The sequence below is a fragment of the Kryptolebias marmoratus genome, linkage group LG17, assembly GCF_001649575.2.
Source record: "Kryptolebias marmoratus isolate JLee-2015 linkage group LG17, ASM164957v2, whole genome shotgun sequence".
Classification (NCBI taxonomy): domain Eukaryota; kingdom Metazoa; phylum Chordata; class Actinopteri; order Cyprinodontiformes; family Rivulidae; genus Kryptolebias; species Kryptolebias marmoratus.
The window spans coordinates 23,043,237-23,068,659 of NC_051446.1; the positions used below are offsets into that span (position 1 = coordinate 23,043,237).

Genomic DNA, 25,423 nt, shown 5'->3' on the forward strand with positions numbered 1-25,423 from the left:
TGTACATTTAGTCATGCTTAGATCTGTTTAGTTTAGCTTAGCTTATTTAGACAATTAGTTATCATTGTATCTTGTACCTGTCTGTAATTTTGTTTCTGTAACTTTGTCTGTAATTTTGTTCTGTGTTGTAAAGCACTTTGAGTCGCCTCGTGCTAAAAAGTGCTATATAAATAAATGTACCTACCTACCTACCTACCTTAAAATACAAAACAGATTCATAAGGGGATATAAAAAGACAAAATGTAAGCATAAAAACATAAAAAAGACAACAAAGGGTGAATAAGGAGGCATAAAAACACAAAAAGGGCAGATTAAAAGAAAAGGCAGATGCACAAAAAGACAAAAAGGAAGCATAACATGACAAATAGTACACAAATGTAGACAATAAGGAGACAAAAGGAAGCCTAAAGACAGCATGTGTGCTGAAGTGTCTGCTGTCTCTCCCTGCAGTTCAACCTGGCCAAGCAGAAACCAGAACCTCCTGCTCCCACCGTGGGTTCAGGGGTTTTAGAGGCCGGGGGGGACTTTAACCCCCCCGAGTCCCCCCCGAGCCGAGACTTTTTCCCAGACTACATGGTGACGGTGATCGTCCCCCTGGTCCTCGCCATCGTTCTGTGTCTGCTGCTGGCCTACATCATGTTCGGCAGGAGGGAGGGAGTGTGAGTATCGGCTCGGGAAGCCCCCCCGTGAAAAAGATGCTGCTCATGATGCGATTGATGTCCAACTACTTTTTGTTTTTCAGGGCAAAAAGGAACGCAAAAACAGACAAGTAAGTTATTGTTATCTGACTTATCACAACTGAAAAATTAAATTTCATCAGACTCTTAGCTTACAAACATTAATTGTCCATTTTTAATTATTTACACAAAAAAAAAAGCAACAAAGTTCATATAATCATGCTCTAACTCTGCAATGTAGGAATGTCAAACTTCACAGCTGGACACTTCATGTGTCAAGGCTGATCCCTATTGATTTCAAGGTCACAGCTGACACGTGTTCAGGGTTGTTGTGTGAGGGGAAAGTGCTGCTGCTAATTTATTTATAAAATGTAAAGTTTTGGAGGTACTTTAATCATCAGTCTGTGAGCTTTTCTGCCGTTTTGTTTGTTTGGAATCGGTCAGAGTGACGGTGAAAATGCTTTTTGCAGCATCCAGCTGTACCACCACCACACCGTCCACGAGAACGCCGAGGAGCTGAGGAGCATGGCGGCGAACCGCGGGGTCCCTCCGCCCCTGTCGACGCTGCCCATGTTCAACAGCCGAACAGGAGAGCGGGCCTCACCGCTGCACTCGGACAGCATCCCTCTCATCATGGCCCAACAGTGAGAGCCGCGCCCACACCGGTTTCGTTGTTTTTTAATCGAGAAGATCGGACACATTGAAACATCCCACCTTCAACCATGTTGTTGTTATTATTAATCCTTCAATTTAAGTTGTTGTTTTGTTATTAAAAGTCCAAAACTCTACTTTACAATCATATCTGAACCACAAAATGTCAAATAATCAAAATCAAAATTTTGTGTTTTTGCTGTCAGATGTTTTCCAAAAGCAAAGCCTAATTTGTTTTTTCCTCTCTTTTCTCAGGGATCCCTACAGCGACACGCTGCCAAGGTAAAACAGAAAGAAGCACATCGCTTCAATTCGTCAGTATTATCAGCATTATTAATGACGTAACCATCTTTATGTCTGTATTTACAGGAAGTGAGAACGACGAGGGATAAAGTGTTTTTGACGCACTGAGTGTTTTTTTGCTACAGCTATGCCTCTAATTTTGCAGTGGGGTGTTATGTTTTATTATTCTTTTGATTTCACTGAATAAATAAATGAATAGTGTGAAGTTTATCAGTTTGTTAAAAGCTGTTTATGATGTTTTTTTCTATTTGATGTTCTTACTTGTGCAGTTTAAGGCTTAATGCATGAATCCTTTTGAAGAACGAGGAGGATTTTTGCTTGTTGGAGTCAAACTTCACAATCAGGTGTAAAAAAAACCTCTTCATATCACATTTACAGCGTACAGCTTTCCAAATTACAGCTTAAAGACAAAGGCAGACGATAATGTTTTTCCCTGTGTTTGCTTGTTACCAAAATAACTCCTGAACCACTGAATGAATTTTAATAAATCTTTCTGAAAGTGAAACCTGATTCAAGATGACTGCCGCATCCAGCTGACATTAACAAATACACAGAGGCTACAACTCTGTCTGTTTTACAGATATAAAGTTTTATGCAAAGACCCCACTCAATGAGTAACACTTATTTTTAGTATCTGTTTGCTAAAATCAATCTAAGATTGACTGATTTTGGCAAAGTTCTTCAGTGATCTGTTTGCGCTCAGATTATGTGTTGGGAATCAGTCTCAGCTGCTATTACACCAAATTTTATGTCAATATCTGTAAACTGACTGAGAAATAGCCTTTTTTTTAAGATCAGTTGGCTGTGTCGACCATCTTGAATCAGTTTGGCTCCAGATGTCAATCAGCTGTAGAGGAACATCAAGTTCTTTTCAAAATCCATCCAGAGGTTCATGAGATGTTCTGGTACTAGACACAAACACACAGACATGATCAAAAACATCATCCTTTAGGTGGGCAACAGCAAATGATGACTTTTTCTGCTAATGCATCAGACGTCCACAAGAGGTCACTTGTCTTCATCGGATTCAGGAGAGCTGCTCGGTGGTGTCTTAGTTAAACTGTTCCCTTGTTGAAAGCATGCTAAAAGGTTTGGATCTCGGGTTGGCCGGACCTTCCTGTTTCAGAGTTTGCATGTCCTCCCCGAGCACGCCTGCGGTTTTGTCCAGGTCCTCCGGTTTCCTCTCACAGTCCCGAAACATACATGTGACTGGTGGTTCTAATCTGACCTCTGGGTCTGTCTGGTTCTGGGTTGACCACTGGGATATACACCAGCCCCCCTGAGACCCTGAGCAGATTTAAGAGGTTACAATACAGAAAATAAATGAGTTGGTCCTCTCCTAAAGTTAAACTAAGTTCTCATTCAAGATCCGTGACCTGTTTCTGAACACTGGAAGAACCTGAGTTGACCCCTGTGTGTGCAGAAAGTTAGACTAGAAGCTAATCTGGAGTTTTAAATGTTGGCCTTGTTTTCACTGCTGCTTAACAGAACTGTATTCAGTCCAACTGTTGTGGAACAGCTGATTTCCAAACATAAATGCTTTCATTTTTATGCCAAAGGCCTTGCTACCTAAATGTACAACACACAGCTTGAGTTATATTTTCTGAATCCTTAAAGCTCAGTTGTTTTTCCAACAGTTGCCAAACAGAACAGTGAAAACTCTGCCATTGAGTAGACCACTTCACATGCTTTATTTCAGCACCCAAAAATAATTAAAAACATCTCGATTTATTATACATGTACAAAATAAGTACAGAATCTCTCTTTTAAACCATGAAAGTTGATCTGCTTCAATTTATATTTTAAGAAACACTTTGCGAAAAGACATCAACAAACAACATAAACAACTGGAAGATGTGCGATGTTCTTTTTTTTTTTTGGTCATAGTGAAGAGGAGTTTTCCACATGGGTGGAAACGGATGAAAGGATCAACAGTAAAACGTGGGCAGGGAAATATTACTGAAATGGAATGCTTGTATCTACAAATGTATTGCATCTGCAGCAATCACTTTTTTTTAGAGAACCTCTGTTGTCAAACTAACACTTGAGAAGAAAACAATTGCACTGCATAGACAACAAGACAACGAGTCAATTTAGTAGCACCAACATTCTGCAGGCATGAGTGGCAAAAATTACAGTATGCGAGTGAAAGTTTGAACATCAAATACCATTAACTGGACCTCACTGAATTAGTAATAGCACCTTTAAATGTTTTTAATTTATCCCCAAAAGACGTTTTGTGTGTAATACACAACTAATAAAAAATTGGGGGTGACTATGAGGTAGCCATCTACGTATTGCAAGGTGAACTTCTTTGTCTTGTTTTTGTTGGTCTTTGCTTTGTTTCATGAATTTAGATCAACAAGACACTTCACACTTTTTACAATTTATTTAACACCAGAAAAATGGTACATATCATTTGTTGTTTTCAATGTCCTTCTGCAGTGGTTGGAAATGGCAAAAGTCACCTGTGTTTCATTGATATATCTTTTTCTCAATGTCCATGGGGAAATTTTAAACCAGTATACATTATTTTCTAGTTGCCAGTGGAAACAAAAGTTTCTATTTTTTAAAGTGTCCTTGTGGTTCAGTTAGAGTAGCAGTCCCCCCCAAAAAAACTTCTCATGGTTGGAAAAACACAAACACCGTCTTCAGCAGAGTGGTTAAGCATGTGGACCAATGGCAGCCGAATGAGTTTTGATTGCAAAGGAGGAAAAAAAAGGATTTAGAGATGACTGCTAGAAAAAAAACAACAATGTCATGTCCATGTTTCTTTCATTTTTACAAGAAGCAAACAGGGCCAACTTCGACGCCAAATTCCTGATCAGGTGCACCAACATCCATAGGAGCAATGTCAATGATGGGCAGTCGGGTTGTTTTCGTTGTCTTATAGTCGATGACTGTCTTGCCCCATGTGCCAGTGTGTGACTTCAGAGAAAAACAGAAAGAAAAAACTCATAAGACTTGAATACCTTTACAAATACCGCTGTAGAAATGTAACCAAATGGACACTTTGGTGTGAACAGGAAGCAAACTTACCGTGCAGCCATCCTCGCTGACGCTGTATGTGAAGCGGCTGTTGCCCTCAGCTCTGATCTCGACGTCGTTGGAGCCCTGGAGGAGCATAGACTTCTTCAGGTTGCCGGTGGCAGAATCCATGTAGGCAATGCTGTTCTTGCAGTGATATGTGATGTTCTGTGAAGCCTGGTTGGACATCAGGCGCATGAAGGAGATCTGGATGTTGACGTCCTCGGGATCAGCCTCGTTGCTGCCATACTGGAACTGCAGGATGGAGGGAAGCAAAGCATGTTGTCACTTCTTGATGGGTCAGTTTAAATGAAGTCTGAGGTTCTCATGACCACCTTCTCACCTGGAATCCACCAGTCATGGACTCGCTGAACCAGACATGCTTCTTCTCTCTGATGTTCTTGCTGAGGTACCAGTTCTTCATGGGGATGCTGGTCTCAGAGGGGTAGACACAAGTCTCACCAGTCTCCATGTTGCAGTGGACCTTGATGGCGTCCAGAGAAGAGCCCTGGTTGGGGTCAACCCAGTACATGCCTGTGATGGAGGGAGGTTAAAGAGTTTCAGCCTGAGCTCGTCCTTTGCTGAGGATTCGTGCATCACAACCTGGACTCACCGCTCTTCCACTCAGGATGGCACATCCTCAGGTCGCGGCACATGCGAGCAGGGCTCTTCTGGGAACCATCAGGGCTGCGGATCTTCTCAACCTTCTGGGTCAGGGTCTTTAGAGTGGTGTCCACCTCCATGTCGCGATCTCGCATCATGTTGGGGTCGTCGGCGCGGTAACCACCACGGAGGGGATCGGGAGCCTTCTCCTGACTGGGCTGGCCGATGAAGTCGAATCCACTGCCGGGAGCTCCAGGAGGTCCGGGGAGTCCAGGAGGTCCTGGGGGACCCTGTTTTGAAACAACACAACATTTAAAACTCAACACTTACTGCAGCTGCAGTTGGATGATTAGTATTTTGAAAATAGGATCAAAACTTACAGCAGGTCCCATCTCTCCATTGCGACCACGAGGTCCAGGGGGTCCAATTGGTCCAGGCATGCCGTTCTGACCATCCTTACCAGAGGCGCCATTGTTTCCAGAAGGTCCCTAAGAGGAAAAACCAAATGATCACTGCAAAGCAGCTCAGCTTGCTATCCTACTGATACTGTGGGATTGGAAAGTGACAGGAACTCACGGTCATGATGGTCAAGTGCAAACATTTAGTCAAATTTTTGTGACTTTATGATAACATTTGAATCCACTATGCCAGATATTTTCATACAATTTCATTTCCTCGCTTTGTTTAAATGAGGCAAAAAAATAAAAATAGGTGTAATCCTCAAGATAGTCCAGTAGGTGGCGAGATAGTCAACATTAAGAACATTAAAATGCAAAGCAGGAACATTCTGAGCACGGCCAGAACGCTTTTCAAAACAATTGTAGCTTGTTTTTCTTTGACATTTATTCTCTATTTTTCTCAGTAAACCAGCTTTTCAGCACACAATCCACGTTTGCTGGCAACCAGATCAGAACAAAGCGAGTCAGACAAGAAAAAAATAAAAATTGCACTATTGTTGTGGTTACTATCACATGCTCAATGCATAAAGTTGGCTGCAAAGTCACTGCCCCCCCCAAAAAATGTCAGTTTAAAAAAATCTCCACTTTGGCAAGTGTTTAAAAAATACAATTAGCATGTGCATGAGAGGTGCAAGCGCTGCAGAATTAGTTTATTTTGCAAAATATGTATGCTAGTGTGGACAGGGCCTCGTTAAACCACTTACTCTGGGTCCAGCAGGTCCGGAGGCACCAGCGGGTCCTCTCTCTCCAGGAGGTCCCTGCAAGTAGGAGAAGATATACGATCTATGATACAAATAAATACTGGGAATGTGTGCGGTTGATACGGCAGGAGAACAAAGTTTTCTGAAGTGTCATGGTATGAATGGTCACTCACAGAAGGTCCAGGCATTCCGGGTTGGCCACTGAGTCCTCTGTGTCCCTTGTGTCCTCTGTCTCCAGCCTCACCGGCCTCTCCTCTGTCTCCCTTACCTCCAGCAGGGCCCTGGACAAACCCACATGTGCTGTCATGCGTTTGCATGAAACGGGTTCTCTGAGACTTGCGTGGAATGAATTACTGAAAACGTACCACAGAACCACGGGGTCCAGCGATGCCAGTGGGACCAGCAGGGCCAGCAGGACCCTAAAGAAATAAATAAAAAAAAGAGGTTACAATAAAAGGACTGCCACACAAATTCAGTTCACTTTTATCCAAACTGGATTTTGATATGAAACAAGAAGAAGCTTACACTCTCTCCACGATCGCCAGACTTGCCAGAGGGTCCAACAGATCCAGGAGCTCCAGGAGCGCCAGGAGGTCCAGGGGGTCCAGCCATACCACTCTCACCGCGGTCTCCCTATGGAAGCACACATCCAGTGAAACACATCTAGGTATCTCATTTTAGAGACATTTTGAAAAGGAACCTTTGGGTCTAAATAAGATAAAAAATAGTCCGTCAGGAAAGGCTTACTTTGGGTCCAGAAGATCCATCACGGCCAGGGGCACCATCATGACCTTGGGATCCCTGTGGAGGAGGTGAGTCGTTACTGCTTAAGTACTGATTACGAATAATAGATCCAGTCTCACAACGAGCTGATTGAACAACAAACTGAAATGGCATACCTCACGGCCAGCCTCTCCAGGAGCACCAGACAGACCAGGGGGTCCAGCAGGTCCGGGAGGTCCACGCTCACCAACGGGGCCAGAAGGTCCCTGCTTTCCAGGCTCACCCTGAAGAAAAACAAGAAAGGAAGGTAACGACCCAAAGAATATTTTATAGGTTATCATTTCTCTCGCAGGAGGGAAAAGCAGAATGTTTGAGAATAATAGTTAATCTCGTATGAAGCTTAATAGACTCAAATACTCACACTTGGTCCGGGCATGCCAGAGAAACCACGCTCTCCACGCTGTCCAGGGAGACCTACAATACCACGCTGTCCAGCAATACCTTGTGGTCCAGGGAGACCAGGGGCACCCTGTACAGAGACACAGAACGGTCAGTTAGTCAGTCAGTAGGACAGCAAAAATGTTTCAGCAGCCAAAAAAACAAAAGGATTATCGAACACTTACAGGAGCTCCATCAGAGCCAGCAGAACCCTTCTCTCCACCGGGTCCTGGGGGTCCACCAGCACCAGCCTCACCAGGGCGACCAGCAGGGCCAGTCTCACCACGACCTCCTCTTGCTCCGTCCTTTCCAACAGGTCCGACGGGTCCAGGGGGTCCAGCAGCTCCCTGAAAACCCCACCCAAAACGATAATGAGACAAATATCTCTGACGGTCTGTTTTCATTCATTCATCAGATCTGGTCTTTATGGGACTCACAGGGGGGCCAGGGGGTCCAACTCTGCCGGCGGGTCCGGGGAAACCAGTAGCACCCTACATCAGCAAGAAATAAAATGGAATTACAAGGCAACACTCGGTTTAAACATGCTGCACATCAAAAGGTAAAGTCGTCCAGCGTCAGAGACAAATATTTTTATAAAAGCTTTTTTTTGTTTTTGTTCTATAATTTAACAAATGGTAGCTAAAAAATTACGAATTAACCTAAAAAAAATCCATCACCATAGCTGATTATTTAATAAAACACATTTTCAGAATAATCAAATTTGAAGGTTTGGTGCATTCAAGTATAAAAATATAAACGTCAGGCACTGGGCGTTTAAATAAAAATATATGTTTAATAAACTTTATTCCACTTTTATGAAGAATTACAAATAAATTTAGATGCATGCAAATTGGTATGATAAAAAGAGATAAAAGTGCTTTATTTGACTAAAAAAGACACATCATGGAAGTAAAATGACCACATTCTGATCATGACAATGGATTTTCTTGTAATTATTTTCGTTGCCATTAAATGCTGTAAATGTTTAAATTGGTAATGAATACTCACAGGGGATCCAGGACCACCACGAGCACCTTTGGGTCCAGATGGGCCAGCAGGTCCCTGTTGACAGAAACATTTTAATATAAAGATAAACAAATTTACACTCTGAGGTAAACATCATCATTATCAACATTAAGATGATTTTATAAAATAATTTCAGTATAAAAATGTTTTCTAAGTGAGCCGTGAGCTTGTGTTTCCTATGATTAATATTTTATTTATCTTCTAGTAATAATAGTCCACATGGACACACCAACCTGAGGACCAGAACCTCCAACAGGGCCAGCAGGTCCAGGAGCACCAGCGTCTCCCTTGGGTCCAGTGTCACCATTTTCTCCCTTGGCACCAGGCTGACCATCAGCACCCTGATTTAAAAACGCAAGAAAAAAAGTGAATATTCTTCTAACCCAAGTCATCAACTTGGTGCGATATTATCAAAAAAATAATAATCTGAGGCATCTTCTTACAGGAGGTCCGGCAAATCCAGCAGTTCCAGCAGGTCCGGTCTCTCCACGCTCGCCCTGTTGGAGTCATTAGTCAGGTCACCGTTGTTTTTTCTGTTTTTTATTCAGGTTTTGAGTTTGATAATGAACTTACAGGGGCACCACGAGAACCAGAGGGTCCAACGACTCCAGCAGGACCAGACTCACCCTAGAACCAGAGGGGGGAGGAGAACAGAACAGGTCAGCAGACAAGTTGTGACCCCGATCACTTTTTTAAAACATAAAAATTAGAATCAAACAGCCCTACATGGCATAATATCCCACACATGTGCAGCTTTTTTATTAATAGTTTTAGAAAACCATGTGATTGCTCAAAATGAGGCTTTTTTCTGAATGTTTAACAACATTAGAAAAGTAGAACATCAAAAAACAGGAACAGAGGAGTTTTCTGTGGGTCTCACCTTCTCACCCTGAGCACCAGGAGGTCCAGGGAGTCCGATAGCACCAGTCAAACCACGAACACCATCTTTGCCAGCGGCGCCATCAGCTCCCTTTGTACCACCCTCTCCCTAAACACAGAGAAATGGTTTTGAAATGTTATTTAAAAAATTGTGAATGACCAAAGTTGAGGCCCCCTGTGAGTTTTGAAGCAAAGTAGGAGCTATTTATTTTTTAATTTTGTTTAATCATCACAGAAAATTTTAGACTTCTAACCTTCACAAAAATGTATAGTAAGGTATATTATAGAAGGAATAAACATAAAAGTCAGCATTTGCTATAAATATTATTCTTATTAATATTTGTATGTGTCCAGAAAAAGCAGTCAGCTTCAGTTAACTCGTGATAACTCATTTAGGATGATTATTTCTAACTAATATTTGAAAAAATGTAAATTAAATGGATTAAATATCATGTTGGTGTGACACTCACTCTTTCGCCCTTGACGCCAGGCATGCCGCCAGCTCCTCGCTCACCAGGCATTCCCTGCATACCAGCGGGTCCCACACCACCGGGGGCGCCACCGGCACCGGGCTCTCCCTGCACACGGACACAAAAAGCACAAATATATTCAGATGGGATCCACAGGGAGGCTGATCTGGATTTGGCAGAGTAGTTTATTCTAGGGTTAATAATAATAATAATAAATAAACTTTATATAAAGATGGACGACTTGTCCATGAATGTATTTTTACAATCAGTTTGCACACTGGGGAGGAAAGCCCGACCCACACAACCACACATAAAAATGACATTTTTAAGCATCTAATTCCAGTATTAGAAAAGTTGATATTTGCACATACAGCAGCACGGTAAGAGCTACTTCCATGCAGTTTATCATAGACCAAATGTCCCCAATTTCTCTCATTGTTAAGAAATGAAAACAAAAGGATCTGACTTAAAAGGAGCTGCAATGTCGTATTTTTGGAACCAGAGTTTGTGCACAAGCAATGTAGGACTTTAAGTCCCGCCTACTGCCCCGCACATGACCTTTCTTGTAAGCATGAAAGAACTATTTACAGCTAAACGTGTTAGAAAAAATTATACGTTAACTACGTAACCCATAAGTCAACACCTGAACAACCTAAACCTCCTGGATCCCATATTTGATCCAGTATTTTTATACAAGATGGAGTAACAATACATTAAACTCCAGGCTGCCCCCAGTGGCAGGTGACTGTATTGCACCAGTACTGCTGATACATATGTACGGTGTTTATGAAAACAAGTACATTAAAAATATATATATATATATATATATATATATATATATATATATATATTTACAATTAAAAGGTGACAAATAAACGTAAACTTTGTTGGTGGTTTGTAATACTGTATACTAAGGTCGCTACAGAGCTGCAGACAAAATACAGTTTTTTCAATTATTTTTTTGCTGTTTTTAATAACGATGCTGGATGGTTTTGTTTATTACATACAGAAATAACAAAGTTCCTGTTCTCCTGTAGTGACAGTTTATATATATATATATATATATATATATATATATATATATATTTGCAGTTTATAATGCATTAAAGATCCTTTGTAAACACTGCAAGCGTAACCTCCCAAAACATGACACTTAATAATAATAATAATAATAATAATAATAATGCTTTTTTAGGAACCATCAGCTGGGATTGAACTAAAAAACTTCTTCAAGTTAACTTACACAAACCAAATTATTACATTTAAAGTGTTTAAATCTGCTGACAACACTCTGGACCAATAGGCAGTCCTTTTTGTTTCTATTCGCAATGGTTGAAATGGGAAAAATCATTTTATGAACACAAGTTAATAGGTTTTATTTCAATACTTGGACTTTTTTTCCTAACATATTGTTTTTAGGCTGCTCATAATCAGTTAATATTATGTGCTTTGATGATTTTTTTTATTGCTTACGTAAAAAATACAACACAGAAATCACAAATATATGTTTAACCATAAAGATATTACCGTATCGTTTACATTTAAATTAAAACAGGTACTGGAGGTTTTTTGTTTTTGTTCCATTTCAAGGTTATTATCTTATGTATTCTCATATAGTCAAAAGTATAGTATAGTATAGTATAGTATAGTATAGTATAGTATAGTATAGTATAGTATAGTATAGTATAGTATAGTATAGTATAGTATAGTATAGTATAGTACACACACTGAAAGTAATTTTACTTAATGAGGTAAGACTTGCAGCAGATTTAGAGAGAAGGAAGAAGCAGGTTTACTTGTAACACTAAATCCTACATAAACCCAAAACTAACCTGAACACAAATTTCCAAATATTTTTAACACTATAAATAAAAATGTTCCTGAAATTCTGACCCTTTTGATTTTACAGGCATCTTTTGTACGTCTACAATCTATAATTTTGAAGGGTTTTCCTGTCTGCTCTTGTCAGACAGGTGTAAATTAATATCTATCTCAGTTTTCTTTTAAAAAACGCACCTTAGGTCCATCGTTACCAGAAGGTCCAGGAGCACCACGAGGTCCAGTTGGACCAGCAGCACCATTTGCACCGCGCTCACCGGGGTGGCCTCTATCACCCTGGAGGAAAGGAGGGAAACATCAGTCGTCTTTGTTCTCTCCATCGATCAGAAAAACAGCATTTATCACGAAACTCGGTTTGCTTTTGAAAGTAAGGAGGTACTCACTCTGGGTCCAGATGGGCCAGGAGGTCCAGCCTCACCTGGAGCACCCTGAACAGAGGAGCAGGAGGGGTCATTAGGGTTCATTGCTTTATTTGCTGATTATTATCTGAATTATTTCCACTGAACCTGAAGAGTTTGAACGTAAACATGAAACAATCATTGGTTCCTTGGGACTCGTACCTGCTCACCAGGCTTGCCAGTCTCACCAGTAGAACCTTGGGGTCCAGGAAGTCCCTGAACACAGATTCAAGGTTTAAATTCAACAATTAAGTTGTATTTTTTGATAAAACTGAGAAATGTTGGAATATTTTCCTAACTCACCTGGAATCCAGGAGCACCAGAAGGTCCCTGTTCTCCCTTCTCTCCAGCAGGACCCTATAAGGAGGCATCAAAATGAAGCAGTGAGAAACTTCTGCAACTTATTTCCTCTGAAGATTTGAAATGAACTCGTGGAAATCTCAGGTCTGATCACGGAAGGTGAGATACTTACAGCAGGACCAGAAGGTCCAGGAGCACCAGCATCACCGTCTTTGCCAGGGGCACCCTGAGAGCAAAGCATTACTCAGTTACTAAATGTTGCTTTGTTGCTTTTTTATCTGGATAAAAACCCAAACTCTAGGAGAAGTGGTTTCTTTTTTATATTTACTTACAACAGAGCCAGTAGCACCACCAGGGCCTCTCTCACCGGGCTTACCACTTGCACCCTGTCAAAAACAAAAACTCTTACTGTAAAAAAGTTTCTGCTTTAATGTCAGTGATCCTCCGCATCTTATTCCAAGAATAAAAGCTTCTGTGAACTCACAGCAGCTCCCTTGGGTCCTGGGAATCCCATAACACCGGGCTGTCCTCTGGATCCGGCAGGGCCAGCAGGTCCGGGGCGGCCATCTTGTCCAGGAGCACCCTAGAGATGATCGGCAGGCCAGAGACGACAGTTTGAGTTGATTCTCTCCAGCTTTGACTTTATGTATGGTCTCAAAAATGCATTTTGACTGACAGGAAGACTGGTCAACTTTTACTAAAAATGGCTGAGCAAACTTCCTTACACCTCTCACATGAGCTGTTTACTGTAATGTAACTGTTAGCTGTAATTTAATTTAATTTTTTAAATATTAATAGGTAGACTCAAAAAAAAAAAAAAAATTCAAGTGCTTACAGCAGGTCCAACTTTGCCGTCAGGGCCAGGGCTTCCAGGGCTGCCGGTCATACCCTGAGAAGAACCAGAAAAATAAAATTAAACTCATGTTTTAGTATCATTTTTTGTTAGGAGCGCTGAAGTTTGTTGCAGAACTCACCTTGGATCCGGGAGCGCCAGGAGCACCAGGGCTTCCAGACTCACCGGTGGCTCCTTGAGGTCCTAGTGGGCCGGGGGCACCACGCTCGCCAGGGGCACCCTGTTACACAGGAGGGGGAACGTCAGGAATGATATCCTCAAGATTGGAACGTGAGGGACTTTAATTCTATTTGCTGAATTGATCATATTGGATAAAAGCAGCTAATGCACTTGCCATTATGCTAACGAGCAGCAGAGGAAAATAGAAATCTGTTTGGATTTTTAATTGAGTTGTGAGAGCAGGAGCCTCATAACTTTGCTCCTGACGTGTCTGAGGAATAACTGGGTGTCTGATTATGTTTTAAAATGTGGTAGCAAAGAGCGAGAACCATGCAGAGAACCTGATTTCAAGTCCCGTAAAGGACTGAAATGTTTTACAAACTCTTGCTCTCCTAATTGGCGCGATCACTCAAAGTTTTTACTCGATTCTGTCTGATCTGTAGTCAGAAAAAGATGCAGCACAGTTTTAACAATTAAAAAAGCAACTTCTTTAACATCTCCACAGCTGAATGCTGAATGTCTGACTAGCCAGCGTTCTGCAGAGTTGGACTCAAACCTTAGGGAGGGGAGTTGTAGAATAAAGCAAATCAATCAAATAAATTTGATTCTTTTTAAGTTTGTAACTAAGAAAGTGAAGTTAGAATCTATAGACACTACCTGTTTTTGTCTTGACGTGTTTTAAGTCGAACAACGAGGCAGCAAAAACATCTCACCTTTCCACCAGCACCTCCATCACCTCCAGGGAAACCACGAGCACCAGGGCCACCCTAAGAACAGACACACAAACATGTCACCCACTGGACTGAAGCTGATCACTCTCGCACTTCTGGGGTGAAATCTTTGGAAAATTAAAGTTTAACAAAATTATTATTTGTATAGATTTGACATGGAAGACTTTAACTGATAATAAAAGGCAATGAGGCGATTTGGCAACACATAGCAGGCGTATAAAATGAGACTACGTGTGACGAAGTGCCATCTGATTAAGCTGAATAAAAAACAGAGTTATCATACACGCTCTCCAGGGGGTCCGCGGGGTCCAGCACCACCAGGCTCTCCACGAGGTCCTCTCTTTCCCTCATCTCCAGCGGGGCCGGGAAGTCCTTGAACTCCAGCGGGGCCCTGGAAAACAAAGAAAACCATCCCTCTTATTGACTTATTTCACACAAAGCGACAAATGAGTGATAGTTTTGGATCAATGTGGACTGAAACTTACAGGCTCACCCTTGGCACCGGGCTCTCCCTTAGGACCAGTAGGTCCATGATCACCCTGTTGGCAAACAAACACATATTTTATTTAGTTTTTCATTCCACCCTGAATGATAAGAGACGGTAAAACTGATCACTCACATTGTTACCCTTGGGACCAGGAGCACCAACAGCTCCCTGAGCTCCACTAGGACCACGAGGACCAGGGAAACCAGGAGCACCAGCAATACCAGCAGCACCCTGCGGGGAGGAGAGCTGGGATGTAGCAACGCTGCGTTTGTACAGTTTAACAGGAATAAACAAGATTATTATGTTGGGTACGTACAGGAGAGCCCTTGGCACCAGGCTGACCATCAGTTCCAGGAGTACCCTGTTGGAAAACAAACAAAATAAAATATTAAAAGACTTACTTTTACTTACAAAAATAAGTAAAAATGACGCTATAATACGAAAAAAGAAGTGTGTGCTCACAGCAGATCCAGCGGGGCCAGCAGGTCCAGGGTTACCAGGCTCACCACGGGATCCCTGGGGTCCCTCTGATCCACGGCCTCCTGCAGGACCGGTCTCACCCTTTGAAGGGAAGCAGCTACATTATAGAAACCTGCACTTTTAATATTTCCCATCTGTGGTCAAAAATGCACCTCCACAGCAACAAAATGAACAAAAATTCAATTTAAAGACAAAATATCTAATTAAACGTGATCCTAACAGAAACTAATTAAATTAAACAGATGATTAAATAACCTATAATGTCCAAATTTGTTCACAAAAGTCAAAAATAACACATATTTAACATCAGTATGTCACATTTTGTGCTATTTCAACACTCATTATAGCTCTTTGTTTTATTTTTTACTCTTTAACACAGACAGGTGAGTTACAGGATATTAAAAGTCAAAGTAGGATCTGAAAATGGGAGCTAATAGAGGAAAAAGGTGCCATTAATGGTTAAATGATGCCATCTGGTGGCTGGTAGGACTGCACCGTGCTGTTTTACATCTGACTTCTGACCTGATTTTATACGGTATCACCAACATTTGTCTTTAGGAGATTTCTAAATGTTGATTTTTTTTAATTCTGCAATCTTTTGGGACAGATTTTAATCCTTACAGACAGTTTTTTTTTACTGTAGGTTTATAATAGAAAAGCCAAATCTGATAATAAGATTTTAAAATTGTGGAGCACTGTTTTTAAATTCTCCCAGGTCGTTAACTCAAACTTGATTTGAAGTGAAATAAAATGTGTGGAATTATAAAAGGAACACCTGATTTCTGTTTCATAGCTTTTTTCGACATTAAACGGTGAGAGTTTTCGATGACCTACCTTAGCACCAGCACCGCCGGGGAATCCAGGGGGACCGGCAGCTCCGGTAGGGCCCTAAATTTTAACGAACAACACGATGTTAGACAGGCTGCACAGACATTTAAATACTTTTTTTTTTACCACAAATCTTTCCATTTACAGGATCTAATTTACAGGAAATGGCAATAGCACTTACACTATATGTTTTTTTTATTTTTAATTTTATAAAAGTGAACCAAATAAACTGCAATACTTACAGGAGGACCAGCAGGACCGGTGTTACCATCGTTACCACGAGCGCCCTGCAGAGGACAGAGGTCACATCAGTCCAAAATAAAACCAGAAGACTAAACCATGATGGTAAACACAAATATGGATCTGTTTTGTGTTGTTAGTAATGTTTCAGGTAATGGCAAAAGGGGGCGGGGCTTACAGAAGGTCCAGGAGGTCCAGGGCGGCCTCTCTCACCAGGAAGACCCCGAGCTCCCTACAAAAGACAAAACAATTGAATTCTGATTTAGGGTTTTTTCGCTTACGCAGCTTTTTATAGACATGAGTTGGACTTCAGGGGGTTGCTTAGTAATAGATCAAAAATGTGTTTTAGAAAAACGTACCATGGCACCAGGGATGCCGTTCTCACCAGGGTTACCAGGCTCTCCCTGCGAGCAAACACAGACGGAAATTTAAAGATCGGCTTTGCGATGACTGCAGTGTCAGAGGAATTCTGGTGAGATTTTTTGAGCAACGGCGCAACTTACCTTGGGACCAGCAGGTCCACTGTCTCCCTTGGCTCCATCCAGACCGCTGAAACCCTGCAGGCAAAAACCAGCGACCACCGTCAGACCGAGTCACGGAGCCGGTGGCAGAGAAGCTGTAGACGATTACTGAAACTCACTCTGTGTCCCTTGATGCCGGGGAGTCCTGGAGTTCCAGGGAATCCACGAGCGCCCTGCAGGAGAAACAAAACAAGATATTTTAAAATGTAAGTTTCTAAAACCTACAAACGTCTCATCCTACATTAAGGTTGGATTTAGTGATAAAATAACCACCAACAAAACGTTTTTAAAACAATTTCAACTGAATAGTGCCCTTAAGTGAAGAAGAAACTATCAGTTTTTGTCTATTTAGGATCGATTTTGATCTTTGAGAATCACCCACCTGAGGGCCGGCAGCTCCACGCTCACCGGGGCGTCCAGCTTTGCCGGGCTCACCCTTTGGAAAACATACAGAGAATATTACGTTAGATGTAAGCTGATGGTAAAATAAATCAGAATGAGAGAGCAAGAAGAGTTCTAAAAGGATAATAAACCGCTTACATCATCTCCATTCTTTCCAGGAGGACCAACGGGACCACGAGGACCCATAGGACCCTAAAAACACACAAAAAAAGCATAAATATCTGAATATTTACTGGCTCTTAATCCCCCTTTATGCATAGGAGCTGTGATTACTTTGAAAAGTTACAGCAAAGTGAGCATTTATCAGACAGATCCTCATGCATACTCACATTAGCTCCAGGCTCACCAGGCTCTCCAGCTGGTCCAGGAATACCCTGAGGACCCTGACGAACAACAAGACAAACGCATCATTGCGATATTTCCTTTATATTACACTTCTGGTGCAAGATAATAACACTGAGGGGAGGATTTTGAGTTTGTAAATGAGATAAAAACAAAAACTTACAGAGTAGCCTGGAGGTCCAGGGGGACCACGGGGACCCATAGGACCCTGTTGATGGAGGTGAAAAAAAATATGTTTATTTTTCTTAAAATTTTGCACATTTTGGCACGTTTAGAGAGAAAAGGCTTTGCACCATTGGGCCGGGGACTGGGGGGCCGCTGGACTTTGAGGGGTCGGAGTAGCTCATTTGAGGAGAGAAGTTCTGCAAGGGGAGGAAATGAGAATTTAGTCACATAAAATACTGTCGTGGAACAAAAAACCATCAAATCTGCTATTTTTACATCTAGATTATTTTGTATAAATGAAAGCATTTAATAGGCTTTAATTATAATAAGTCTAGTTAGAAAAATGAACTTCCGATATTGAGTTAAATATGATACTCCCGAGTTATTTTATATGAATAAACTGAGCTGGTTGGACATTTTGCACGCTCCCCTCAGACTTAAACCTGAGAAAAAGTGGAGCTGTCTGCACTCTCGGTGCTGAAACACAAACACACGGGTAGTTTTCATGTTTAAAATCCCACCTACAGACGCTTCAAGCTGTACAAAGCCAAAACCAGCACAGAATCCCTGAAGGATCACCCAGTTAAGTCAAAGTTTTAAACTTTTTGCGATGAATTTCTGCTTTGATCAGAGTTGGATCATGTGTCGTCGTGGAGTCGCTTACTCCGCCAATGCCTGGGGGGCCAGGGGGGCCGGGTGGGCCGGGGATACCAGGCTGTCCGGGGATTCCATCATTGCCAGGAAGACCAGGATAACCCTGCGGCAAAGGTGAACCAGATCAGTTAGTGGCTAATATTTCCGTTATTTATGCAGATCATTTATCATCCTGCTATATTAATTTAGTCTTTTATTTTCTGCTGTTGTACATTATAGCACATCTTCAATAACTTTGCAAAATTTAACAAGTAGAGAAGATGAAAAACATTCTCTGATTCCATGTTAATGTTCAAAACTCCTTGTTGTTGTTTCTTATCAAGTAATTTGTGATATTATTGTAATCCGTGACCTTTGAACTGTCACTGACCTCGTGACTTGATGTCATTAGTGACAATTACATCACATCGGCCTCATTATTTAAGTCACTTCCTGGGGTCTTTCTTCCCAGCTTCTGTGTATTTTTTAATATGTTTAAATGCTAACCGGTGACACAAATTAAAGTAAGAACTATCATCTTAATACATGCAAATAGACACAGAGCAACCACCTCCAAAAACAGCAAAAATACTGATTTGAATGACTTCTGAATAAGACGATGAAACAAAATATCAGCTCTTAAGTTGCTCAGAGAGTTATAAATGTTAACAGTGGTTTGAAAAACAGAAAACAAATGAAAAATGTTGAGAGTAAATCTGAACCTACCGGTTCTCCTGTAGGGCCAGGGGGTCCTTTTGGGATCTGGGATTAGATAGAAAAATTGAGTTAAGATGAGCTGCAATCTTCCTCAAGCTTTGGGTGTTTCTCACAAGTATTCTTTCTTTTTTACAGTATAAGTGAAAGTAAAAAGAGAAATACCCCTGACTCTGTTGGTTCAGTTGGGTCCGTGTAGTCTAAAATAAAATCGACAGAAAAAGAAATGTTAACACCCAATGGACACAAGACATATAAAGGTCATAAGGGTGATATTAGGCTCCAAGCTGCAGGTTTGGAGATTAAAACAGGAGATGATAACTTTATTAAAAGCAAATATAAAGCAATAGAACTCAGTCCTTGCTTTGCATGAAAAAGAAAAACGATTTAAATGCCAGATTCCATTCAAAAGCAGGCGTAATCCATGAACAAAATATAATCCAAAGTGATAAATAATAAAATCCATAAGCAGGCAGGAAGGCAGGCAGGCTGAGAGCCTCAAGTCCATTTGTGGCCTCAAGGCCAGAGACGAGGAGGGAGGAAAGTAAAGAGGTGGCGCAAGGCTAATGCAAAAAATATCAACACAAAACGGGTGGGGAGTACCAGTGGGGTCGCCGCAGACAGGGCAGCACTCTCCATCAGGGATGTAAGGATCTTCACAGTCGAACGTTTCCTCACAGATCACCTCGTCGCACAGGACGCTCCCCTTGTCGCAAATGCAGATCTGGCAGGGTTCTGGTTTCCACACATCCTTGTCGTTGTACAGTTGGCCGTCTAATGTGCAGCTTTCAAATTGGCCTGAAAGTAAATCAAACAAAGGTTGTGATCAGTTTGGTGAATTTGAGGGGAAAGAAGAGACATAGACTGATTCAAATTCACAAGCAGGTTAACCTTTATTTAGTCTTTGAAATAACTTCATTGTTGTGCATTATGGTAGATAACTATTTTTCATAAGAAAAAGCAAGAAGAGAAGTTCTACTCAGTTATAGCAGCAGGTCCAGAAAACGTTTGTTCTTCTCAAGATGGCCGCAGACGATAGAGCCAAGATTTTAGTGCGAAAACTCAGTTTGTTTATGTAATCTTTAACGGACAAATGTTTGTCTGTGTTACTTTTAAATTGTTAATCAAACTCATAGGACAACTGCGCAGGACAAAACAAGCTTATAAATGTCTTAGTACTATAAAACTCTTGTTCTCAGTTTTGTTTGTTGTTTCTACAATAATTAACTCGCAAATAAGTGTAAATTAAGTATGGTTACCAGTGTTACTTTTTATCTGCTTTAAATTAATAACAGTTTTGTAACTGGTTGCAGTTTTGGGGTTTGGCTAAAATCTTGGCTGTGTTGCTAAAATCCATTCTTGTGTAAAACAAAAACCAGCAAAACCATAAAAAAGGATTTTTTTAAAAGCTTTGCCAGTAATATTTGTAACTATGTCACCTCAGTTCTATTCTGCATGACAAGCCCTTCAATATGCTTCACTTTTCTTAGTTTTGGTGGCCCAGGCTGTGGTCGGTGGCCCCCTCTGGTCCACCCTTTGGCTCCGGCCCTACTTTGTGTCAGAAACAGGGAGTTTGGTGACGTACACACTGCAGCTACAGCCAGATGTGCCAACACAAAGAAAACAGGTCGTGTTTGCTGACTTATTTGAGTAGAAAAAGAGCTTTTAATCAATTTAAGGTTGGTCCAGATCAGCTTGTAGGAGTTCTGACTACAGATACAGTTAAAAGAAACAAAATTGATTGTTCCTGATTGGGTTTTTTTAGATCAGGAGGTTCTGTTCAAAGACAGATAATTGGAAAATTACAAAGGACCTAAAGACATTTGGGGGTTTGGGGATGTGTGGTTGGGCCTCAGACGCCAGAGGTTTGGATGGTAAAGGTGCAGTTCCAGTGTTCGCCACAGTGCGGCGCTGCTGCTCCGCAGAAGAAGGCCTCCCGCACCCTCCTCAGGATGGTGATTAATTGACGTCTAGACGAGCCTTTTTCATTGTCGACGTCAGACTACAGCGATTTTTCCGTTGTCTTCTTCTTTTGTTTTTTTCATATACTGATATCTAGCAAAACCCACAATGTCCCAAAAGTTTATCACCATAAACGCACAAAAAGTCTCCGTTTTACCGATTTTAACACTCATCAAACGCCTATCTGCTCTCTGTTGGCGAGTTTAGGGTTTTTCAAACTAACTAAAACTACAGAAAATAGATTTCAGTCTAAGACAAGAAAAGATTCCTCTTTAAAGCAAAACATTTTGAATGCTCTAATTGAACCCAGGTGTCCTGCCTTTGCGCATCAGAGAGAATGCAGCTGTTCCCTTCAGGTCTGCTCTCCAGCGGGAGGACGCGCACTGGGCATGTGCCTGCACGCCAGTCAAGAAGAAAACAATATGGAAAAATCCATTTCATAAACTCCAGATCTCCCCAAAAAATATATTGGAGCTCATTTTAAAAAAAGCCTCAACAACTGTCACCAAATCTGCCAGGTGGAGTCAAATTTCGACCAGTTCCAGCATCCCGCTCAGCGGACTATCCACATCCTGAGAGTGCCACCCAAAAAAAAATCAGTTTGATACTTACTATCATCCTCGCCTTGACCTTTTGCCAGAAGCACCGTTGCGCAGAGCAAAAGCGCTAACCGAATATCCACAAAGCTGAACATGTCTAAATATTAGACATGTAGATTCTTTGTGGCAAAGGGAATCCTCTTTTTCCTCCTCAGACGGCACTCATACAGGATAGGGTCCGGCCTGTTCGTAACTCCAATCCAGACCCCAGCAGAAACTCCCTACTGCTTAAACAAATGACTTAGCTTGGCTTTTATATGGCCAAAGAAGTTTTGGGGAGGTCCTGCGCGCACCAGATCACTTGTGCATGTTGGAGTCGCAGGGTCCCTCCTTCATGTGAGACGATGGGGGCCGTCTTAAAACAAGTTCACGTCCCAGCTCAAACGTGGATGAAGCAGAAAGCCACCATTTACGAGCCGGCTCTGTAGCATTCAGACGTCTTTTATCATCGACTGTACGTGGATTTTCTTAATTAGGACTTCTGTTGACGGGTTTTGTGAGACACCGCGCGCAGACTTTAGAACAGATGTGCAGCTTTATTAAATTCTGGGGTCTCATGATGCCGCCTGAGTGGGGCTTTATTTGGTTTAAATTATTCATTTCTCAAAATAAAAAATGAAAAACGAATATTTAAAGTTATAATTTAGGACGTGGAAGCTGAAATGGAGTGTGCGCATTTTACGCACAGAGATGGAGATCATCCAAAATGCTTGTACGCTCTCAATAAGGTGCTTCTGCCTATTCTTCAGAATAAATCTGCTCATGTTTCTGCATAGTAAAGTTGTTCTTGGTGTTTTTTTTATCTTTCAAGTATCAAACATTTGCTCCAAACTGGATATAAACGCAAACAAGTTCAACAAGAATGTTTCCACTTTTAAATCAAACTCCACACAAACGCTGAGCCCAATTAGAGTTGTTTTATATCTTAACTTCAAACTTGATTTTCTTTTAAATAAAAAGTCAACATATTATACATAACATGTGTTTTTACTTTCATTATTCAACCCCCTCCTTTTTCTTTTTCAGTCGATATAACAGTAATCCTGAAGCAACAGGAACAGAAATTACAACAATCTGGGTTTAGGAGACATGGCCGCATCATGATGTTAGCGATAGAGGAAGGAGGAGAGGAAGGGAGAGAAAAAAACTGGCAGATCCACAAAGCTGTCTGTTCCACTGTGGACACGTTGCAGCTTCTACAACACAGAGCTCCAATCTGACCTCATTTACTCTCTGCTGCTCTTTTTTTAAACACCTAACCTAAAGAGGCTGTGCAGACTTCCCAGGCTGCCAGCTAGAAAGGACGTTTTTGTATTCATGATTGATCCAGAAAAAAAATGATTATGATTATCAAACACATTAGCAGCTCATGGAAATATAAATTTAGAAAATGCATTTTATGTTTTTTTTCCTCCTTGTTAGCATGAGAACACACGGCTCACTGGTTGTTTGGTGGCAAACCTTTAGAATTCAGTGAAACAGTAACAGAAAATGTGTCTATTTTCTTGCAATTTTCTCACAATTTTGTCTCACCAACTAGCCTCCAACCCCTTAAGACCAAACTTAATTTCTACCATTTTAAAACAGCTCCAATGTCAAACATTTAACAGCAGTTCAAATAAACGTTATTCGATAAACCTTTACATCAACATCAGTTTCACATGACATAGATAAATATATTATTCCTGCAGGAATTTACTTGGGCTGCATGGGAAATGCTACAGCTAGCTGCTGCTATTAGTGCTTGCAAAAGTGAAAGAGCTGTTGCTCCTCCTTTCACTACCTGCTTTCATTATTTCCTGCTACCAGAAACATGTGACAGTAGTCTAACCCTTTGGGAAATGCATTTGCAAGACTGCTGACAAAGGCAGTATTTTACTTTAAAAAACCCCACAGTAAATAAATTTAGGGATATTGGGCATCTTTTGCATATCATTATTGATTAAAACATAATAAGGTCTTTTATTTATGAATAAATTGTTAATAATTATAAGATAAATGACCTTGGAAGACAAAATAAACATGTTTAAGCAACCACAGAAATGCAATTTCCAGTTTATCACAAATTTCATGGTGTGTGAATCCAATAAAAACAAGGAAGTTCTGTTTGACTGAGAGGAAACATTCTGGATAAGATGTACTGTCTAAGCAACTTCAACTTAAGAGGAATAAAACTGTCTCGTGTTTTTCATTTATCTGTTTCTTAGAGGTGTAAAAGTGATGTCGATCAGCTAAAATCGGTAGAAATCAGAGCCTCCAGAGCGTCTTTCTGTGAGTGAAGCGACACTCGGGCTCACAGGACAGTGTTTAAATAGAACCGGTAATTTTCTGGTGTTTGTGTTGGATTCAAGCTGCTGCAATCTATAATATATGGAGTTCAGACTGGTGGTTTGGGTGGAAGCACACAGAATGATTTTGTGACATTTCAGCTGTCTTCAAATGCTTTACCAATGTAGCTTAAAGCTCGATGGCGACACATTTTAACAAAGAAACTTGATCCCTAGTTGGTTAAAGATGTCAGAAATAATCTAAAACTGTCATTAATAAAAGGAAGCGATCACTGGAAATCCACCTGTGTAAGAAACAAGAACAAAGATAATTAACTTTCGAACATCACACTTTTCCAACCAAAAGAAGGAAATTCTACTTTCAGTCCAGATAGTTTGTGAATCCAAAGCTATATCAGGTTGTGGGAAAAGGTATCTTTTATCCTGATCCTTGTTAAAAGTGCTTTCCAAAATACAACAAGACCTTCTTTTGGAGAAGCACTAATGAATGACAACTCTGTCTGTTTGGTGGCTTCTGTGTTTGTGAGGATTTAAGCCACAAAACTCATATGAAGAGTTTCAAAGCATGAGCACTGAAGTTTGTTATTCTTCTGCTTTTTGTCGTGGTTTCTGCCTTGTGTTTCCTCCTGCAGATTTGGATAAAAACATTTGGCTCGATCGGGAATAGTTTGGTACCTTGTAAAGAAAGTCTACATGAACAAGAACTGCGACAAACTTCAAGAGGATTTTGGGAAAACGTATGAGAAGACTCTGTAGCTCAGCCATTCTTAACAGTAAAAAAAAACTTATTTTATTTTTATTTTAATTGTTATATCTCCTCCATAAAACACTGTAGAAACATATAAATTCACCTGTGTGACCATCGGGGTTGTCTGCCGCTCAAAGTTAAAGAATTTGTCATCTCTGACTTGTAGTTTTCACACAGCAACAGTTGAGGCTTATTTTTCAGTCTTCCTGTCATTAAATTGGCAGTCAGAGAGTGAGAGACGCAGATGTATGGTTACCACGGTGACCTTAACAAGCCACTGGCTTTAACGTTTCTTTTGACATTGGTTATTTTTGCACTTCTTATTCGATTCATGTATAAAAATGTAGACTTTACTGTCAGAAAGTGGATCAGCGCATCAGCAGCTGCATTGGCACACTTCTAAAACCCTCGTGAATTTTTCTACTTTAGTCCCTATACTCCAGTTATTTCTTCCATTTGAGCCAGCCTGCTGTAAATTAGGCCCGTGCCACACTGTGTGACTGAATATTGTTTGCATGTATGTTGAAAAGCCTGCAGAGAAAGTGAACGAAAGGAGCATTCCCCCCGTCCGCCTCAGAGCTGCAGCCAGCAACACGTAGCATCTGCCTGCCTCGTCCACGTGTTCCTACTTGTACGTCTTTCTGATCCAAATGCACCGAAGCCAAACCCTCTCCCTGCCTCTCACTCTTGTCTATCATTGTGTCGGAGGACTTTCTTCAACCCTATTTAAGTTGCTGTGGGGCATTTATTTGATTTTTCCCTTTAATGCCTCCCCTGA

At 41.1% G+C, this 25,423-nt stretch overlaps 2 protein-coding genes across 4 annotated transcripts in view; one reads left to right on the forward strand and one right to left on the reverse strand.

Moving 5' to 3' along the window:
- sgca (sarcoglycan, alpha) overlaps nt 1-1,841 on the forward strand; it is a 5,847-nt gene extending 4,006 nt beyond the window's left edge. For 2 of the 3 annotated variants that reach the window (XM_017436872.3, XM_017436892.3), the window contains exons 7-11: nt 451-659; nt 743-769; nt 1,148-1,321; nt 1,584-1,610; nt 1,698-1,841. In XM_017436872.3, coding sequence (XP_017292361.1) covers nt 451-659; nt 743-769; nt 1,148-1,321; nt 1,584-1,610; nt 1,698-1,704 — 444 coding nt within the window. In that variant the 3' untranslated portion in view covers nt 1,705-1,841. Of the gene's footprint in view, nt 1-450; nt 660-742; nt 770-1,147; nt 1,322-1,583; nt 1,615-1,697 lie in introns of those variants that run through there. The other variant, XM_017436881.3, reaches the window with a different exon arrangement.
- A 1,457-nt stretch (nt 1,842-3,298) lies between these two features.
- Nucleotides 3,299-21,844, reverse strand: col1a1b (collagen, type I, alpha 1b). Its single transcript, XM_017436860.3, has 51 exons — nt 21,623-21,844; nt 19,652-19,846; nt 19,214-19,248; nt 19,061-19,096; nt 18,366-18,458; nt 17,830-17,898; nt 17,700-17,744; nt 17,524-17,577; nt 17,333-17,386; nt 17,175-17,228; nt 16,912-16,965; nt 16,775-16,828; nt 16,631-16,675; nt 16,450-16,503; nt 16,274-16,318; nt 16,038-16,091; nt 15,186-15,284; nt 15,040-15,084; nt 14,856-14,954; nt 14,722-14,775; nt 14,520-14,627; nt 14,219-14,272; nt 13,468-13,566; nt 13,329-13,382; nt 12,978-13,076; nt 12,826-12,879; nt 12,666-12,719; nt 12,497-12,550; nt 12,356-12,409; nt 12,179-12,223; nt 11,973-12,071; nt 9,957-10,064; nt 9,488-9,595; nt 9,181-9,234; nt 9,051-9,104; nt 8,841-8,948; nt 8,590-8,643; nt 8,019-8,072; nt 7,767-7,928; nt 7,565-7,672; nt 7,320-7,427; nt 7,168-7,221; nt 6,946-7,053; nt 6,786-6,839; nt 6,594-6,701; nt 6,424-6,477; nt 5,642-5,749; nt 5,272-5,551; nt 5,002-5,192; nt 4,671-4,913; nt 3,299-4,559 (listed from the first exon to the last, which is right to left on the reverse strand). Exons 1-51 carry the CDS (start codon nt 21,702-21,704, stop codon nt 4,413-4,415), a joined length of 4,359 nt encoding a protein of 1,452 aa, XP_017292349.1. The 5' UTR covers nt 21,705-21,844; the 3' UTR covers nt 3,299-4,412.
- Nucleotides 21,845-25,423: the final 3,579 nt, after the last annotated feature.

What these genes read in the sequence shown, in the direction of transcription:
- col1a1b (XM_017436860.3), bottom strand. Translation starts at nt 21,704, where the DNA reads ATGTTCAGCTTTGTGGATATTCGGTTAGCGCTTTTGCTCTGCGCAACG. An exon ending in GTGGACCTGCTGGTCCCAAG is followed by an intron (nt 16,676 to 16,774) that starts GTAAGTTGCGCC and finishes GTTTGCTCGCAG; the next exon opens with GGAGAGCCTGGTAACCCTGG. An exon ending in CCATGACTGGTGGATTCCAG is followed by an intron (nt 4,914 to 5,001) that starts GTGAGAAGGTGG and finishes TCCATCCTGCAG; the next exon opens with TTCCAGTATGGCAGCAACGA.